We start from the raw sequence: 18,185 nt of genomic DNA on the forward strand, positions 1-18,185 counted from the left end.
GCTAGTATTATCTAAATTACTCCTCGGGAAACGTTATCTGATAACCACAGAACAACAACAATAATAATAACAAGCAGCAAAATTCCCATCAGCCATGGTAAGAAAACATTGTTTCAATTGGATATCTGAACATGCCAGAAACAAAAAAAAATCTAATACAATTGGGAAAAAATAAACGTAGAAAATAAAAATAAAAAATAGAAACACAAAGCACAGCTTCAAGTCACACAAAAGAACAATAGGATAAGGCTATTGATGAGTTAGGTCGCACGCCCTACACCGGGAATTTCCTTTCTTTTCCCTCCCGTCGATACCATGGGAATCCATGATAGTCCCTGAGCTATTAGATCGCTAGTATCTGGCTCAACGCGCTCCTACTCTTAACTAATAAAACAGAGACAGCCGATCGCAATGTAAAACACAAACAGAGGGTATACTGCGATGCCGACCCGGTTCTTGAGCACGCCAGATCCGCCAAGGATACTGATACCTGCCGCTAACGACCATGCGATCAAGACAAGATATACCGGTATCCGTGCAATAGTCGGTAGGCCAAGCGCACTGAGGAGGGCAGCTATGACGAGAGGGAAGAGCGTATAGCCGATGATGCAGACGGACTGGAAGAAGGATCTAAAAAGTGATATATAGCATTAGTAAACCGTTCCCATAGTCACAGTGAGAAAGCATGAAGGCACATACATATTTCCTCCCAGCAGTTTGATCTGCAATGTCACAACCGCTTCTCCAATCCACACAATACAGAACACCCCAGAGAATACCAAGTCCGACTGCTCCCCCTTTGCGCGCATCGCCAGGAAAAAGCTCAAAAGTAAGCAAAAAATGAGCGGACCCCTACACAAGCGGTTCGCGTTAGCATACCCTAGGTCGCACCGGGTCAAGGTGACGGTATCCCGCCATTGGCCACCTACCAAAGATCCCAATCACGTAAACCCTCGCTCATCCCACCTTGCAAGACAGTATCAGCGTCCGGCCAGCGGCCCACGAGATTCCTCAGCCTGCCGCCACCACCGAACCCGGTAGCCTCCCCTCGTTCGGCCGCACCCCCAATGCCCCCTCCACCTCGTTGCAACATCCCACCCATCAGGTATTTGGGCCACAAAACCTGGCGCATCTTCTCCCAGACTGCCAGCAGGTCGCGCGACAACGTTTCCCAGACGGTTTCATCGATGGTGTTCTGAGCTGCGCGACGGTCCTCGCCGGGGATTGAAGAAGTCAGGTAGTTACCGGAGAGGCCGCCGCCTCGGGAGCTCGATGCCTGGGCTTGAATATTGCCTCTTAAAGGGGTGGTATCAGTATCGTGTAGTGGGTCATCAGCGTCGAAGACTAGAACCGATGATTTGGGGAACGGGTCAGTGACTGGCAACACCCGGTCCGGAGGGTCAATGACAGGCTCAACTCACCTTCATCAGCTTCAATAGCATCATCACCGAGAATTGATTCATCATCGTGTAGATCCCCGTGGGGGTGGGTATGTGATACGCTGGCCATGGTAGGTATCGGTTGTATTCAGATTGGAGTTCGATCGCGGGAAGGGGTTAGCACTATAGGAGCATTGCTTGTTAACCCAGATGCTACCAGAGCTGCTGGATTGTCGATGGTGCCAGGCGTTAGCTTCGCTAGGCACAAGGAATTTGCCGAGGGATAACGAGATGGGGAGGATATGAGCTGTCTCGTTCCTAGTAGGAGAGAGGCTACAGTGGCATAATGCACGTCTTACGTACGCGGGCACGGGCTGAAATTGGAAGGCGGAACACGTGGATCTTATCGTCCTCGTACCCTAACTGGGGATTAATCTCTGCATTAATGTATTAATATTTTGGTACGCTAAGGCCACCGCAATGGTAAAATCAACGGACAGAATTGAGAGGTCTTCCATGTCTAATGCGTCTATTCTATTATTACACGAACACAGCCGATATTTGTACATACAAACAACCTCATCGCCCATCATGATAGTGTACACTTAAGACTATATACTAACGCCGATATATGCAAGTATTGAGGTTAGATCAACCATCAAACAGGTCATAAGATGACATGTGCAGACTGCACGAGTTCCTGTTATTCTTACGAAGCTCTGCCAATATCCAAGGAATCCTTGACGACTTGCTGATCTTCGAGTGCCAGAACTTGTTGCGAAGTCGGCGCAACCAGAGTAGAATCGTATTTATCAACCATCTCAGCCCGTGACCATTTCCTCAAGTCCTGTGAGTCTTTCTTGAGCTGAGTGCGGGTTTCTTTAGAAATCAGCTTAGAAAGCAGCCTAGAATTCTCTGTCTTCAAGACTTCGTCGATCAGACCTCGCACCGTGACCAATACCTTGAGAGATTCTTCTCCTAAAACCGTATGTCGGGTAGAAATGTCGTTGCGGCGACGTTTGACTGGAGCTGGAGATACTCGCCCATGCTCCATAGCTTCGGCGAGTTTGACGATAGAGGGACGTACAACTTCAAGGGCGGCAGCTTGTAAGCTTACTCGCAACTTCTGGCCGATGGTGCTGAGGCCAGTTGGTCTTAAATTGCTCCCGTCAATACCGTTCAACGATATGAGAAGCTGGGGGTTTTCGCCTAAGATACGGATCAAATAAAGGTAGGCGTCCAATGCTTGAGGATGAGGAAGCACGAGTGACGTCTCCATGAGGTGAATGAGGCCATTGGCATTGCTGAAGACGTTAGGATTCTTGCGATCACGGAGACAACATGCGAGCGCGATGCGGAAAGATCGTCCCTCAGTCATTTGAGTAGGCACCATCTGGTCGCGTATGAGCTCCAGAGCAAGACGGCTAGAATGGCCAATCCGAAGAAGTCGAAGGTATTGGTGATATGTACCACTATCGGGCTCAAGTTTATAATTGGTGTTTTCCTGCGTAAGGTGTTGCCAGTAGGCCTTTCCAGCTGTGACTCCTTGAGTCATGGATAAGCAAGACTCTAAAATTATCGCGAGTTCCCTATTCCCCACAGAAATATAGGAGGGAGTTGACGCTCCGCTACTAGGCCTGCCTTGCGTTGGCGCAGGCGTAGATCCCGGGCGAATGACAGGGTCAAAGAGAGTTTCAAATGTTTCTTCCTCTTCCCCCCCTTCTACGCCTTGGCCCTCTTGTTCTTCACGCTCTTCAGATTCAGCTTCCGATGGTCGAAATAACATATTGCTATCATCGACAAACGGCACATCGTCCACTATATCGCTTTCTTGGTTTTTCTTTCGCAGTTTCGAGGAAGGCCGCTGACCGTGGGAATCCGATGGAGGTTCTTTAGCAAGAATTGGGATTCCAGTAGCTTGATTTATCAATGCGAACACATCGTAACAATCCCGATCGGTAGCTCCTTCCAAGAGAAGATTGGCCATCGAATTTACGAGCAGGTTGTCCAGCTCGAGTTGCCCCTTCTTCCATCGAAAAACAACGTCAGACCATATTCGCTTGCCCTCTTTGACAGCTTTAGCTTTCCTTGCAAGGATTTCCTCCACCTTAGAGGATTTCAACCGTGACACATCCCGCTGGGCTGAGTCTGCAATAGCTCTCAAAATGATACTATACGTTGTGCAATCCGGGGAGCCTTCTCCGCTTTCAGGGAGCTCACCAGCAATCTGCCATAACGTCAACATGCTAAGATGCCGTGCACATACATTGAGCATCGCATTGGTGTGAATAATGTTTAGCTTCACAATTGAGTTGGGCGCAGAGATAGACTTGTATATAGATAACGCGGCCCACACAGGGTTGATGCGGGCATCCTTGCTGGCATCCTTCGTTACTTTGGCAAGGCCATCCAACATGATAGTATACGTCAGCGAATTAGGCATGCGGCCTCGCTTTTTCATCTACAAACCGAAAGCAAGATTGTCAGTCCTAGTCTCGGCGAACACTCCAAATCTAGCATCAACGCTGAAAGGATCTCACCTCATTGTAGAACTTTAAAGCCGCCAGCGGGCTATTGTTGCTCAGGGAGTATTCCATCAGATGGTTCCAGGCCACGGTACACTCCATACCCTCCTTCTGCGCCGCCCGGACCAACGCCACAGCCAATACCACGTCATTTCCCTGCAGAAGCCTTGCGACTCGATCAGACAGCGCGCGAGGGTCCTGCAACCATTTTAACTCCATTTCAACGACTTTCCCAGAGACCGTGACAGACGTGGTCTCCCGCAACTCATCCCGGGCCTTTGGCGAAGTCCCTGCCTTCGCGATTGCTAGCAGAATATCATTCGTAGTGGTACGTTCAGGTTTCTTCGAAGATTCACGGTCCAGGAATATATTTCGTGCCAGCCTTTTGCTCACAGGGGTGGGCTTCGAAATATCAGAACTTGTAGAGTATCCCTTTGCGCCGGCAGATAAGGGCCAGGCACCAATGTGCCCAGGTGCTAATACTCGCGATGTCGCACGTGAAAGTGAGGTATATCTAGCCTTTCCTGGAATGCCACTGAACCATTTTGTACCTACGGGTATTCTCTTGAACGGACTACAGTTCACGCCCGTCCGAAGAGCACCAGCATTGCTGCAACGAAGCATTTAAAGACCGGAGGCCGTTGAACCGCCCCGAAACCCGGCTGTGATCTTGAATGCTAGTGACTTCACTTGTATCACTTGTCCTTATATCTTAGGGATAGTTGTGCAAGGTAAATCGACGTCCGCAGGCTTATGCTTGAACAAAGAAAACTTTTCGAAGGGTAACGTCAGGCCGAGTCGTAAAGGAGAGGCGATAATGGGAGAGATACAGGACGGATATACACAAAGATCATAAAAGATATGAAAGGAGGAGGAGGAAGCGAAACCCTCAACGGCACAAATCCAGGCAGCCTTCGAGTGGAACGGCAGAGAATTAAGAGGGAAGACAGCGAGCCTATATCATAAATGCGCAGCTCCGATAGCTCAAATTATCGCCGTATCGTATCGGCCGGGTTAAACGCTAGGCAGAATAAAGTTAGCACCTCTGGCCACTCTTTGAGGAAAGTATCTCCGGCCCCGTCCTACTCTGGCCTCAGGCAGGAAGACCGTGCACTAATATGTACTATTAATGTACCTTGTAATGTACAGACTCAAGGTATGCATATTACTAACCTTTATGCCTCAGGCATCAGAAACTAAACGTTCTTTCGCCGCTAGTGGCAAGGTTGAACCGCAGGTGGACATGGCCCTGAGCAATGACAGGATGCCCGGCTTTGTCTTAGCTTCAACTATATGATTAGGGAAGCAGCCGCTAGTCGACCAGCATCTTGCTTGCAATGGCTTCCCGGGACCCTAGGGAGCCCCGCCAACCATAAGATAACCTAAAACCAAACCATGTGTGCCTCGTGGGCAGAGAAGGTTCCGAACTTACAGATCTACTAGCCTAGTCTCATACCTTAGCAGATTAACCTTACATCGTACATGCTTTGTACTACTTACTAGCGACCCTGGCTGGAATGGTCGCACCGCTAAATCTTAGCACGCTTGCATATTACCAGTAAAATTCCTTCTCAGCCCTAAAACAGACTTGCAGCATACTAGGTGTTAGATTGGACTGCTAGGGTACATCTCCACGGGCTCATGATGTAGGTTTGACTGGTAGAATAGAATGCGGTGCTTCGCTTTGCAATTTCGTAGACTGATACTCTATGCTGATAGTGGTTTAGTAAGTACTAGGCTACAATAAATGTGTCTATTGTGTGTTCATTGACTACCATTTGTCAATACAAGCACAACCTTGCACTCCGCTCTTGGAGCGATAAAGTTCACTGACGCATCCATTGTACATCAATTAACTTACCGACACTATTCGTATGAAAGAATCACAATATATGGAAAATGCTAGGAACAGTAGATCTTAAAGCGCACGGTCTGTGCATAATATGTCCACAATTATCGACATGTATCATAGATATTCAGGAGTTCATAAGGGATGCGAAAGAGGGGAAAGTAAGCTCCGAATTGCAAAGAAGAGTTTAGCCACCAGACCATGGCCTGACGCAATAGATGAACAAAGGCCATGGACCATAGAATAATGCACAGTTTCGGGGACCAAAACCCAGGGTAACATGAAATTTGGCCGAAGCAGGGAAGGCAGTCGAAGATGAAAGCAAAAGAGCCATAACAGATAATTCACATACATAAGAAAGGTGAATTTAATAGAAACATGATCTGCATAATCCACAGGGAATAAAACGCATGATAACAGAGGGACGAAATGAAGAATAGATAGAAAGAAATAACATCAGCTAAAGCAGATTGCCCCGCCAGACATCTCAAAATCACAACCCTATAGCCGGTATCCGCGATGGGGAAAACAAAGTAGGGGTTCCCCCAATTAAGGAAACTTTCTTCCTTTTGTCAAGTGATCTAATTCAAAAAAACATAACTGGGACAGAAGCGTAAGTCGCAAGGCCACTCTTTTTTGACTGAAGCAATCAAGGCCAGGAAATGGTATCATGTGCGCAAGACTTTAGAGAATTAGATCCGGGGTGGCGATACACGATTAGGAGAATTTGGTATTAGAATATTCAAGCTGAGAGAAGAGAGGGAAGTTGGATATCTATTGCGGGTAGCTGGTCGATTGGTTTTCTGCAAAGCCATTATCGATCAGCTACAACCCGTACAACGATAGACCGGAGGACCTCTCCTCCCAAACTTTCCTTTATCTCGTTCTCTTGTGGTGTGTTTGGTCATGTCGAGATTTTTTCTTTCTTCTTTTTCTTTGGATATTCCTCGTGGCCCGGTCCTAACCAATAATGCAAACACAAAGGACTGACTACTTACGTTGCTGATATACTTGACCGCTCTGGCCATAAGGAGAATGAGGATAATTTGGAGGGTAAGCCATCTGTCCGTTGCCCTGGTAAACCATGCCACCACCAGGAGCACCATACTGACCAGGCACCTGGCCGTCAGCAGGCTGATACCCAATTGGAGGCAATTGAGGACGGACGCTTCCAGGATAAGCAGGAGGTTGGCCGGCCTGTGCAGGGTCACCAGGGCCAGGAGCATCAACCTGGTTGGCTTGAGCGGCTTGGGCAGCAGCAGCACGCTCACGTTCCTCGGCGGCCTTGCGCTGAGCCTCTTCCTCCTTCTTGCGAGCCTTCCACTCCTTGCGAATTTCCTTGAATTCTACGGCAACATAGTTAGCCTCGTCCCACACTCGTTATGAGTAGTCAACATATTGAAAGATAGGGGGACGACTAGAGGACAGTCATATGCCACGACGTCACTCGTAGGGAGGACGGCAGCGGATTGTTTAGGTTAACCTCCGCACCGGTTCCTCGCGCTACTGCGATCCCGCCGCGCTAAAGCGGTGTAACTCGACTAGCGCGTGGCACTCGCACTAGCCTAAATGAGTACCCGCGACCCCTCTCAAAACACAAGGAAATCGAGGGCGCAACAACATACCTTCAGGAGTTCGTTTGGCTCCGTGAGACTGCATGGTAACGTGCGCGTTCAGGTGGTTCAAAGTACCATATGCCTTCTCACAGCCATTCCACCCACACTTGTACATACGCTCAATTTCTTCATACCGACGACGCGGCCGCTTATGTTGTTGTGCACCGGGGATTGGAACGAACGAGTAGACCTATAAAATTCCAGATGAGCCTCTGAGCATTGACAGCATAACCCCCAAGATGAAGTAAAAAGTTAAAGATGAAAAAAGCGCGCCGCATATCATCCCGACCCCGAAAGACCAGGCTGACAGCGGCCCCCACTTCCGGAGGCGTCCAAGACAACCATCAACGCGAATGCGCAGCCTTTGGAAATAGACGCCAAAATCATCAAAAACATACCTGGCCAGGGCGCGGCCCTGCGGTCGCAGCAGGGGAGGCGGGACCAACCGTTGTGGCAGGAGTGGTATAAGGTCCAGGCAGACCGTGTTGATGTTGACCATACCCATGCGACCAATCTGGACGCGCATACATCTGAGGAGGCGGCGGCGGAGGGTGACCTTGATACTGGGCCATTTCATGACCCTGCGGCTGGTAAGGCGAATAGGGAGGAGGATAGGTGGGGCTGGAGGCCGCGATTGAGGGATCTATAGGAACGTCCGCGTCAGACTTCACGTTCGTGTGATTGCGATGGTCATGTAGCTGCCCATCATGGAGGGTATGCATAGACGGACTTGTTGCTTGAGCCATACCTGCCGCACCACCGGCCTGTGTGTTCGGCGCGTGATGGTACTGGGGCGGGCGGGCGAGGTAATCAGGATAAGCTGGAGAGCGCGCGGCCGCCGGCGGCTGATTCAGACCGTAGTCTGACTGCGGAGTGTTTGAGGAGGAAATATTGGCGGCGGGGCGAACCTCGGGTTGCGGTGTGTACTGAGGGTTAGGGCGCACCTCGGGCTGGGGCGTGTATTGAGCAGTAGCAGCAGCAGATGCCTGGTCTGCAGCTGGGAGTTCAGAATGGGGCGCGACAGACGGTGGATATGGAAAGTGCGAACCTGACTGCGCGTACTCCGAAGCCGGTCTGTTGTCCATATAATAAGATTTGCGCCGTTACCGGATAAATATCCCTGATAAACTCCTCCAAGCTAGAAACTCGCGTGCCTATTTAGAGACGCGTCGAACAACACAATGAGCTTTGTGAACGTGATAAAACTTGGGGTAAGATGCGCCGAGATGGGAAAGGTATGAAGCAGGGGGAGAAAGTTTGGTTCAGATCTTCTTGAACAAGATCCCCGTCGCGTGAATGCTTCTGGAGATCCTTCCTTGTTGTAACGTACTATTAAGTGAATTGAGATTCCGGGTTGTGAGCAATGATCACTTGATCAGCTTTTTGCGCAGATGGTTGACTGGAAAGAGTGAACCTGAGGGGGAAAGAAAAAAGGGAAAGGGTGTATGAGAAAAAAAAAATAGACGCGTGAGACGAGTGGTCGCACTGGAGAGCACCACAATCCAGAAAATAAAAGAAAAACCCAAATTGGGGTTTCTGAGGTCAAAAGAATAGAAGACGAGGGTGTAGTGTCTCTTCGAGACGGAGATGTTGGATCGCGATGCTTAATCGCCTTAGTCGCCTCTTAGGGTGACGGAGAATGCCTTGCAGGGTGGCGGTCGACACGACAGCACGAGGAACCAGCGGGAATGAGAGAGACGGTCCTGTCCTGCGCTCGGGCAAGCTTGGGGGTAGAGGGTTTAGAAAGTAGCCAGGCCAAGAGCCAAAAAGTAGCGTCGATAGCCTAGCACCGGCTAGTAGAAATGGGTAATATAATAAAATAAAATAACTAAGTGCCAGAATCCACTGCTCAAACGGGTGATAGCGCCAAAGGCGATGTCTCGATCCACGAGTGGCCGCACAGGTTAGTAGTAGTACAATCACCCTAAAATCGAGACGGTGAAAAAAATGGTTTGACTCGACCCGGAAAAAAAAAAAGAGAGACTTGAGCAGATGAGGCGACCTAAAAGGTTTTTCGGAGAGACAAGCAAAGAAAAAGAGGCTTTTCGGCAGGAGGAAAAATCGCAGGTCGCAGGTTAGAGCACCTCGTGGGATCCGAGAGTGCGGTGGAGCGGCGCGTGGGCCCGTAATTTTTCTTTTTTCTTTTTTCTTTTTCTCTTTTCCAATGATTTTTGGTATTTCCCCTTTCCCCCTCTGGAAAATTTGGTCGAAGGTAATTGAAGGACAGAGAAAATAAAGTAACAAAAGGATGAGAGGTAGGTAACGAATGGTATTAGATAAAAAGAAGGGGGGGCGGTTTGGTATTGTTACTGGAGGGAACCACCCGGATGATTAATTATTATTTGCTCTTCCTCACTCTCTCAGTCTCTCACACACACTCACTCACCCTCTCAGACAGACTCTCAGTCTCTCGCTGTTCTTCCTTTCCTTTCTTCTTTTGGATTTTTTTTTACCCTCTCACCCTGAGGAAAGGGTCGACAGTCGCGCTTCGTGGTGACGGGTCTGTTCAAGTGTTCAAGTTGCCAGTACCTCGACCCACTTTTTCACAATGAATTATGAGGCCCCAAGACTTTTTTTTTCTATTAGTATTAGGAATTATTTTTTTTGGCCCCCTTCCCCTCAGTTGTTCGCCTGTATTGTGCTTTTTCGTGACCCGGTTAAGCTTTCCTTGTCTGTGGGATTTTTTTTATCTCTTTCTCTTAATTGTTGTCTTTTTTTTCTTGTCCCTCCTCTTTTCTATCTCTCCTGAAGGCGGAACACTCCGCGATAGGTGGCGAAATTAAAAAATTTTTTCCCTCTTGGAGACACCCCCCTTTTTTCTTTTCTGTTCAATCCTTTGTTCTGCTTTTTCTTTCTGTTCCCTTGGGAATTTTCACCCCGCTTTTCGGGTCGTGTGGTGGTGGGAAGATGTAGCAAAGCTTTATATCAGATGTTGAAAATGACCACTTGATATAGTTAAGGGGGGATTTTTAGAGCTTGAATAGTCTACCCGCAATTCGGGACGGACGGTGCTTGTCGAGTTTGGCTGTAGGGAGGACCTGGTGAACCTAGCGTATGCACCCGTGGATACTAAACCAAGATCGCTAGCCAACGTTCGGGAAGCGTGGGTAGGTATCAAGGTCTTAGTGAACACAAATGAAGATGGGGCTAGGAATGGCGTGCCCGAGGAACGGCTTGGACAGTCTGGGAATAGGAGGCCGCGATAGCGCCGGGCTAGTGATAAAGAAGGTGTAGCGCAGGTCGGGGGAAACGACCATCTAGCGCGTGCAGGGTCCACGGAGGGAAAATCCCAGAACCAGACGGTCCTAGGGGGAAGAAAAGTAAAAAAGAAAAAAAAAAATGGGAATAAGTGGCGTTAGATTATATCTCAAATAGAATAGCCAATAACACTCGAGGCAAGTCAAAACAGATCCTACAAGCGGTTGATGCCGGTGATAGCTCTGTTCTCTCGGTTAGAGAAGTGAGTTGATGCTGTGGAAGGGGGGGAACAAGATGAGAAATAAAATAAATAATAACAACAACAATCACTGGTGGGAAAAAAGGAGAACGAGGAAAGATACTGTACTGTCACTCCCAATTGTGCTACTCTTACCAGTACCTCTACTTACAGGTCTGCCAGAGGAGAGGGGGCACGAAAGATCCTAACGGAAGTATGATTGGAGATGTGCCAATGAGAAGCGCAACTTCGGTGGAGTCAATTCTCGACCTTTACGATGACTGGTCGTCAATCATTCGCATTAAAAGATGCGTGTTCTCTGTGTTCCAAGGTCGTAACCTCTCCCCAAGTTTCGTTGCATCTGATCTCTTGATCTCTTATTGTCCTTCTCTTGCACCTGCGATCCTGTAATATATCATCTGTATTGGCTGTGTAACCCGGTACAAGCTAGTACCTTTCACTGCGCAAGTCAGGAACGCGTCAGTGGAGAACACGAGGGTTAAGAAGCCCAATGGAGGTCAAGGGAGAATTCACGCCATCGGACATTAGGTTTCAACCTTCAACAACAGCCTGCGCGCTAATGGATATGTATTTCAGGCCTCAGCAAGAGGATGATTTCGAGAAAATTTCGAAGACAGAGGCCTTCGGCTAATATCGAGTATAGTAGAATATCTATCTACATAGGTAGTATCTGTCAAGTGAAAGAGGATACATAAACAAACTGATAGGTCGATTATGACCTCAGCGCCTGCAACGCTAAATGAAGTCAGGTGTACAAGAAGGGTCATAATTATTACCACATCCTCGTAACCACGACGTACTTTTGCAACGCACTTGGTATCAAGATATGCCTTAGGTAATGATTATTTAGTGTAGTAGATCTATATCTTTTTATCCAAGGTAGGTAGTTAAGTATCAATGGAATACCAAGATATTAACCAACAGTGACCAAAAAGATGTCCGATTGAATTCAATCTCGTTCACAATCAATCATCAACTATGAGGGAACAAGATTCCAATAGGTTACCAGCGAAGAAAAGAGACGAGTCAATTGTCCAAGCAAGATAGCCAGTATGCAAGAGAAACGGAGATAGTACTACTATCGTAGATCGGATACTACCTTGCCCACTATAAAGCGCATACATAGTAGCGGAATAACATTAGAAATCACACCTCTAAACTTCCTATTCAACGACATCAACCGCAATTGCCCAAGGAACAAAAAGATGATAAAATAAAAAATGTCAAAATGTCAAAAATTAAAAATAAAAATAAAAATAAATACATAAATAAATAAGTAATTGCAAGATCCTCGGGAAGTTGTTCTTGATAGGAAGGCCATGCGCAAGGTAGGAGAAAATAGGAATGCGAGCAATGCACGGCTCCGATCTGGGAAAAAGTTCTCCTCTGGGTGGCCAGACAGGAGGGTGTTGATTGGCGTCAGGAATGGGGTCGTACCCCGCGCAGGCGGAACCCAAACAACATCCACTGCCGGTGAAGGCCAGGGAAGGAATCAAGAGACACCTGGTTGGTACTAAAGCTTGATAACTGCTGTCGAGATTATGTTAGGTATATTATTGTTACTATTATTCATTATGTACCCTTTTTTTTCTTTTTCCGTTCTTTCTTCTCATGCTATTTCCATGAAATTTACTCAATGCGTCCCACGCTCGAGTGATGATACCAATCATGCGATATGAGCACCGAGGTGGGTCGTAGAAATCAATAGATGCTTTGGAGTAAGTAATAACTGATATCAATATGGAGTACAGGCACTCCCCGTTCCCCGTTGGCACGCTTGCACACGCGAGGGATTGTCTCCAAAGTACTGACGGTTTAGGTTACGTCCTGTTTCCTTATGTTATCAGACATACCTATACTTCATTGAAAGGATTGATTATTTTTACATTAACTTGTCGAACACTAATTTCTTATATTGACGAAATTACGGATTTAAGCCCCTTGGTTCCCCCGGATGTATGGGGTAATACTACCAGAATCATCATAGTGCTATACCTAGGTAGTTCTTCTTGATGCCCCCGTAAGTTGTTTCGGATGCTGGCCGATGACCATAGGTTGCTGATGACTGTCGATCCGGGTTAGCCAACCCCCTTTTTACATATCAGTACTACCTCGTAATAGGTAATCCACACCTGCCATGTTTTAGGGAAACCAATCAACAATGGCCTTTCTAGTTATAAGGTAGTAGCGACGAGCGAAGTAGTGTGTCAGTGACAGCTGACAAAAAAGCCCTAAGATCACGGAATCACCAAGATGACATCGCGTATCCGACAAATGGAGTAGGATGAGATAATGGAGTAGTAGTAGCCGTCACGCTGGTATTGTTCAGGTATTACATACAACCAGGGAGGCCCACACTGACAACACAGCTCAACTTGTCCGCCCCTAGTAAATTTTTTTATTATTATTATGGGATGGAAACTATATGCACATGAAAGGGGTTGACCTGCAGTTCCGGCTAGGATGTAGAAAAATGTGCATCATGTTTCCTGTTGTCAATCGGTTGCAGTGGATGTTTTTCTATCTATCCTTGCTTATTTTCCGTTTTCAATTTTCTTGTCTGTACTGTAGACACTTAACCTGCCTCAATTTCTTTGGAGGTCTGTCAATGCCTTAGTAGTACTATAATAGTGCTACCAGGGTAGGCTACCTAGGGATAGTGCTATCGCGTCCGTGTCCAGGCTATTTTGGTGCTTTCTCCACGTGGATTAATGGAGCTGTTTGGCTGCTGTACTTACTCTGTAGGTTTTGCCTTAGTACCTTGCCCTCAAGCTGTAGGCGGGACACTAACTAACGGCTCATATCTCGAATCTAGTACGGAGTATAAAGTCACAGATGACAGCCATAGAAGAAACCTCTACGTTTTCTGCCACAAAGGTGAGCTGTACTGTGTAAAAGAAAGCATCGCAACTATTTCTATCGCGTAATTGGTTAAGCTGAGAATATTCAAAAAAAAAAAAAAAAGGGGCGGGGGGGAATTAAAATAAAGATAAAATTTAAATAAAATCACTGGATCATACGTATTAATTAGGATGTATGTACCCATTATTTCGCTTTCTTTTTTCCTTTTTGGTTTTCCTTTTGCCCCCTTTTTCCGACTGCAACACTACCTAAGATAATACCTGGCAGCTGACTTTATTCAATAAAGGCGGGGTTTTGAATTTATTCTATTGGACAACTGAGTCAAATACTCCATTCTCGCACAGGATGTGCTGTTATCATAGGTTGACTGGAAAAGCCGTATATTACCTGAGTCTAAGTCGAATATTAACAGCGAAATTGTGCCAACATTTTGCCGAGGAATCTGCCCTGTGCGGAGTACCGATTGGAAGAAAGTGCAATCCCGTCAGAAATTCTTGTTAGGGTACACGGCAGGTCAATAACACTGCTCTTGCGGTTCACACCTCCGGCTTTAGTTCTGTGGAGTATAGGATTTAGAATAGCACCATGGTTATGGTTATTAGTGTTATTATTTTAAGAAAGACGGCCTTGATTTCCGCTCCTAACTCAAAAGCCAAAATCCGAGGACAATGTGACTGAACCAGTGAACACTGATTACATCTCCAAGGCAAAATTGATAGCTAGGTAGTATTGTGGTAAAAGCACTAAAAATATTTACAGATGCATGTACGCCCTTTGTATGTGCAGTACAGTGCATGCTACTTACATCCTCTGTGCTCGGTAAATGCTATTCCGATGGTTGCACCCATAAGCAAAACAGAAGACAAAAATACTCTACAGGTCCCCAACCAGGCATTTTGACCACAGAGCAAAAGGAAAAGTTAGAGGGAAAAATGATGATAACAATAATACAAGAGGAATGAAATAAATAAAAACACGATAATTCTCTTGGAATTTAATTTACACAAAGCGGAGTCCTCCGTGTTCCGTCCTCCTACTGAGAGGGTAATTGAGGATTAACCAGTGGGGAGTTCCAGTCCTTTAGGAGTTAGGACATCGCCGAATAATTGGCCCACAGGTGGGATACCGGAAAGTTTGTCTCACCCAACCAACCAACACCTCACGTCTGTGCCTAGACACCTTAGGTGTCCAGGCAACTTGACTTTAACGCTTAGAGCTGCCGTAGAACATGCATGGAACATGTAACATCTCAACCGTCAACACCAGAATGCTGTGAGCCCTAAGATGGATGATTTGCTTCTGCAGTTATCACTTGCGGTTTACGCAAACAATCGACGGCATCGAGAGCGAGATCCATTACCCGACGCTATCCAAAGCTCCACCACCTTTGTCTCCTTTAGTTCTCCGTGGGGGGAGTGTCGGTGCTTGCTCCGAGAATTAACCATCATGATATTTCTTGGTGGGTCCTTTCTCCTTCGAGGAACCTGGAATCCCGAATGATTTTCCTTTTTGAGGGTTAGCCCTTACAAATTCTGCACATGGCATCATCCAGATATCATTTCAGTAGAAGTTAGTGAGGGATATCGCCCGAGACTGCTCTACCTTTTCTGTCATTAGTGATCAAAATAAAATGAAACGAAATGAAATGATGTGCTTTCTGCAAGCAGATTATTTCGGGGAGGAAAGGCCTCGCAGCGCTTATCTTGTCTCTTGTATAGAGTGAATACTGGTGTCATTTCTTATTACGTTAGTTCTGGATTATTGTCCAATGACCGTCCATTCGCGATTTTACCAGCGGAATTCCCGACTTCCGCGCATTGAATTAAATTCTAGGTTTATGTCTAACCCGTACTGGAATTGTGCGCCAGCCCCCACCTAACCATTTGAGCCACTGCCAATTGACTTTGGGACACCACTAGCTATTTCTGGAAAGAATCATATCCCTAAATCTGCATATGCTTCGACGCCTGTAATTTGATATCGCGCTACCGTAATAACACCCAATTTACATACCTTCTTTGATCAAGACCTATGTATGTATGTACTGTACGATAGATATGCACAAGGCTACGAAGCCGATGATAAGACACTTTTTAATAGGGGGGTTTCTGCCGATATATTTTTCAATTACGGTTATCATTTGACAAGTGTCCTCTTATATCAGACTGCTAGTGTTTCGACATCCTACAACTCCGAGGAGATTCATCTAACTTGCGTGATCATATCTATCTTTATAAACACGCATCGACAACTGCCTTGACTGACCCACCAAACAATTAACGGCCTTTTGTCTGTAGTCTTTCCGCGCGACAAGTTACAGCTATAGCAACGTGGATTAGTACACCTTGCGACTAACCTAGTTAGGATTGACTTTACAGAGTGGGTAAGAAGAAACGGACATCGGGCCATATTCATGTTCATGGAAGGAGCTGTATGACTACTTCGGAGTATGGGACTGTTTCAGGTACTTGATATGAATTCCGTGATCGGATAAAGCCGCAAAATAGATAGCATTACAACGATTCACCTTCAGCCGGCAAATGACTCCTCCTATATCGAGAATAATCTCCTTATGGTACTCCGTACTCATATCAATAATTCGTGGCCCCTTGTTTTTGGGTGTCCTTCTCCGAAGTTCACATTTCCGCAAGACAGCGCCTGGAAGCTACCTGCTTCTTGTTCTCCACAGAACATTAACTACGAAAGCACGCGATGATCTCGGCCACACTACAGATTTTAGTAAAAGACTCCGTACATACGCTACATAGTACTAACTCCCCACAGTTGAGCCTCCGATCTCCAGAAGGCTGGATAAGGCTTTTTGCTCTGTCGCTAAGGGATCGGCACGCCCTTCCGATCCAGTATCCGGAAATGCGAATTGCATTCTACGGAATTCCGGGTGGTCGTTCCGAAAGCATCGTGGGGCTTAAGTAGGACGATGGCCTGGTTATTCTTCGGAGAAAACAGTGCGGTGCACACTCCATCCTTCGCTCTTTGCTGCTACGCTAAGACCCGATAGAATGGGAAATCAGTGCATCGAACAGATGTTCGCATCAATTGATCCGTGACTGATCACAAAGTTACACTTTTCAGCATCCTGGTACCGCACGAGTCAATTAACTCGGACGTTTATTATTTAGAGAACAGGGACGGAGAAATATCTTCCGTCAAATGTGAAATCGTGCTAGAATTCTCCGGTATACAAACACTACTTCCGCACCAGCGTCCCTGTTACCATGCAGCCACCTCAGGGGCTCCGTATACGGTGATTCTATTCAGCAGTGTGCTGCTTACCTTGATTTTCTATCACTTTGATTTTACTATGACGAGGGAGCTTTGGAGAACGGGCTAATTCAGTGGCTTAAGCATCGATCTGATTGGCAGGGACAAAACCAGTGTCAGCGTGAGCCGTAGATGCATCTGAAGGCAGCAAACGAAGTTTAAGCAACAACGGCCATGCAAAGTAGTCCAACAAAGAAGGCCACAAGATAAGAAGTAAGACATGCTACTGAGTATCACATTTGGATAGCCAACTTATAATACGATTGCTTCGCAATCATTGTTAAAGAGTAGTCGACTGTATCACTAATAGAGAGCAGGAATATATATACGGAGTTCATCACAGGCGGTACTCATGATAGAGCAAAGCCTGATTATTCTCCTAATTTCGTTGCTTTTCCTTTGGTAGTTGTGAATATTATGATGTGATATGGTCACTCATAGAAATGCACGTTCCTTGTCCTTAAACTTCTGCAAGCTGTGAGGCCAAATACTTAACAGGTTGTGGTTTAGACGAAGGGTTCACTTCCCCGTTAAGCTGTAAAAGACAATTATAGGATTACATTGATATCTCTGTGGAACAGTACGTGGACTCTTGCTGTTTATTCCATTGTTGACAATATGTGCATATTCCAGGGAGCAGACGGCATGCATAATCGAGCAGCTTGGGGCGCGACCATCGAAATACACGCCATTTTCATGGGTGGACACAGTGCTGCGATCTTTGGGGATGAAGTGTCAGCCTACTGTGAAAACATATGGCATCAGAGGCTATCATAGGAATCTGCCAGGGGATTTTACGTATCGCATGCCTCGCTGCAAGAGTAAGCATTGAGCCTCTTTGCAGACCTGAGCTGTCCTTTAGTCTCCGAGCGATGTGACCAAGGTCTTGTTCAAGGGGTGAGCGACCTGGACCAATGTCTATGGCCAAGCGGATGCAAGCTAGGTGGAATACAGCCTGTACATGACGAAGTTAGTCTCTAATGATTGAGCTTCAGATTACATATGAAGTCGTCATACCTTCGAGTTGAATGCGACGGGGCCATGCTTATCTAGGGGACTGAGGGACGACACCGGGTTCAGCTCCCAAGTGCTTTGCCACTTCTTTAATGCGTGCCGCACCGAGTGAGATGATGCTGGGGCAATCTCGCCCTCCATGCCCTGAAGCCTTGTGGCATGTTGAATAGAGAAGATACGTGGAGGAGTGCATGGATTAAG

General features: G+C 46.7%; 7 protein-coding genes across 7 annotated transcripts; 2 read left to right on the forward strand and 5 right to left on the reverse strand.

Moving 5' to 3' along the window:
• Positions 1–20: 20 nt before the first annotated feature.
• On the reverse strand, positions 21–1,873 carry BDW43DRAFT_293682 (Yip1 domain protein; the record flags this gene model as incomplete). Its single annotated transcript, XM_032043849.1, has 4 exons — positions 1,422–1,873; positions 930–1,344; positions 700–852; positions 21–630 (listed from the first exon to the last, which is right to left on the reverse strand). Coding segments are annotated over exons 1-4 (902 nt in total), but the record flags the coding sequence as incomplete, so codon positions are not given.
• A 51-nt stretch (positions 1,874–1,924) lies between these two features.
• BDW43DRAFT_293684 (pentatricopeptide repeat-containing protein) lies at positions 1,925–4,837 on the reverse strand. Its single transcript, XM_032043850.1, has 2 exons — positions 3,920–4,837; positions 1,925–3,840 (listed from the first exon to the last, which is right to left on the reverse strand). Exons 1-2 carry the CDS (start codon positions 4,526–4,528, stop codon positions 2,089–2,091), a joined length of 2,361 nt encoding a protein of 786 aa, XP_031894405.1. The 5' UTR covers positions 4,529–4,837; the 3' UTR covers positions 1,925–2,088.
• A 1,427-nt stretch (positions 4,838–6,264) lies between these two features.
• BDW43DRAFT_243117 (putative C2H2 transcription factor (Con7)) lies at positions 6,265–9,150 on the reverse strand. Its single transcript, XM_032039704.1, has 5 exons — positions 7,816–9,150; positions 7,379–7,559; positions 6,984–7,099; positions 6,752–6,860; positions 6,265–6,435 (listed from the first exon to the last, which is right to left on the reverse strand). The coding sequence occupies exons 1-5, from the start codon at positions 8,452–8,454 to the stop codon at positions 6,422–6,424; spliced, it is 1,059 nt and encodes a 352-aa protein (XP_031894406.1). The 5' UTR covers positions 8,455–9,150; the 3' UTR covers positions 6,265–6,421.
• Positions 9,151–9,436: 286 nt separating this feature from the next.
• Positions 9,437–10,884, forward strand: BDW43DRAFT_293706 (uncharacterized protein). The gene has a single exon (XM_032043851.1). It carries the CDS (start codon positions 9,925–9,927, stop codon positions 10,150–10,152), a length of 228 nt encoding a protein of 75 aa, XP_031894407.1. The 5' UTR covers positions 9,437–9,924; the 3' UTR covers positions 10,153–10,884.
• On the reverse strand, positions 10,863–12,087 carry BDW43DRAFT_293708 (uncharacterized protein). The gene is made up of 2 exons (XM_032043852.1): positions 11,340–12,087; positions 10,863–11,265 (listed from the first exon to the last, which is right to left on the reverse strand). The coding sequence occupies exon 1, from the start codon at positions 11,591–11,593 to the stop codon at positions 11,399–11,401; it is 195 nt and encodes a 64-aa protein (XP_031894408.1). The 5' UTR covers positions 11,594–12,087; the 3' UTR covers positions 10,863–11,265; positions 11,340–11,398.
• Positions 12,088–14,421: 2,334 nt separating this feature from the next.
• On the forward strand, positions 14,422–15,494 carry BDW43DRAFT_293710 (uncharacterized protein). The gene has a single exon (XM_032043853.1). It carries the CDS (start codon positions 14,973–14,975, stop codon positions 15,186–15,188), a length of 216 nt encoding a protein of 71 aa, XP_031894409.1. The 5' UTR covers positions 14,422–14,972; the 3' UTR covers positions 15,189–15,494.
• Positions 15,495–17,489: 1,995 nt separating this feature from the next.
• BDW43DRAFT_316690 (uncharacterized protein) lies at positions 17,490–18,125 on the reverse strand (the record flags this gene model as incomplete). Its single annotated transcript, XM_032048367.1, has 3 exons — positions 17,490–17,689; positions 17,769–17,925; positions 17,988–18,125. 3 exons carry the CDS (start codon positions 18,123–18,125, stop codon positions 17,490–17,492), a joined length of 495 nt encoding a protein of 164 aa, XP_031894410.1.
• Positions 18,126–18,185: the final 60 nt, after the last annotated feature.

Source organism: Aspergillus alliaceus (assembly GCF_009176365.1).
Source record: "Aspergillus alliaceus strain CBS 536.65 unplaced genomic scaffold BDW43scaffold_81, whole genome shotgun sequence".
Classification (NCBI taxonomy): Eukaryota; Fungi; Ascomycota; class Eurotiomycetes; order Eurotiales; family Aspergillaceae; genus Aspergillus; species Aspergillus alliaceus.

Excerpts from the sequence above, each read along its gene's own strand:
- BDW43DRAFT_293684 (XM_032043850.1), bottom strand. The coding sequence starts at position 4,528 with ATGCTTCGTTGCAGCAATGCTGGTGCTCTTCGGACGGGCGTGAACTGT. Across the intron at positions 3,841-3,919 it reads CTTTAAAGTTCTACAATGAG|ATGAAAAAGCGAGGCCGCAT; the intron begins GTGAGATCCTTT and ends TTCGGTTTGTAG.
- BDW43DRAFT_243117 (XM_032039704.1), bottom strand. The coding sequence starts at position 8,454 with ATGGACAACAGACCGGCTTCGGAGTACGCGCAGTCAGGTTCGCACTTT. Across the intron at positions 7,560-7,815 it reads ATACCACTCCTGCCACAACG|GTCTACTCGTTCGTTCCAAT; the intron begins GTTGGTCCCGCC and ends GGAATTTTATAG. Across the intron at positions 6,861-6,983 it reads AAGCCGCTCAAGCCAACCAG|TATGGTGCTCCTGGTGGTGG; the intron begins GTTGATGCTCCT and ends GTGCCTGGTCAG.
- BDW43DRAFT_293706 (XM_032043851.1), top strand. The coding sequence starts at position 9,925 with ATGAGGCCCCAAGACTTTTTTTTTCTATTAGTATTAGGAATTATTTTT.
- BDW43DRAFT_293708 (XM_032043852.1), bottom strand. The coding sequence starts at position 11,593 with ATGACCCTTCTTGTACACCTGACTTCATTTAGCGTTGCAGGCGCTGAG.
- BDW43DRAFT_293710 (XM_032043853.1), top strand. The coding sequence starts at position 14,973 with ATGGATGATTTGCTTCTGCAGTTATCACTTGCGGTTTACGCAAACAAT.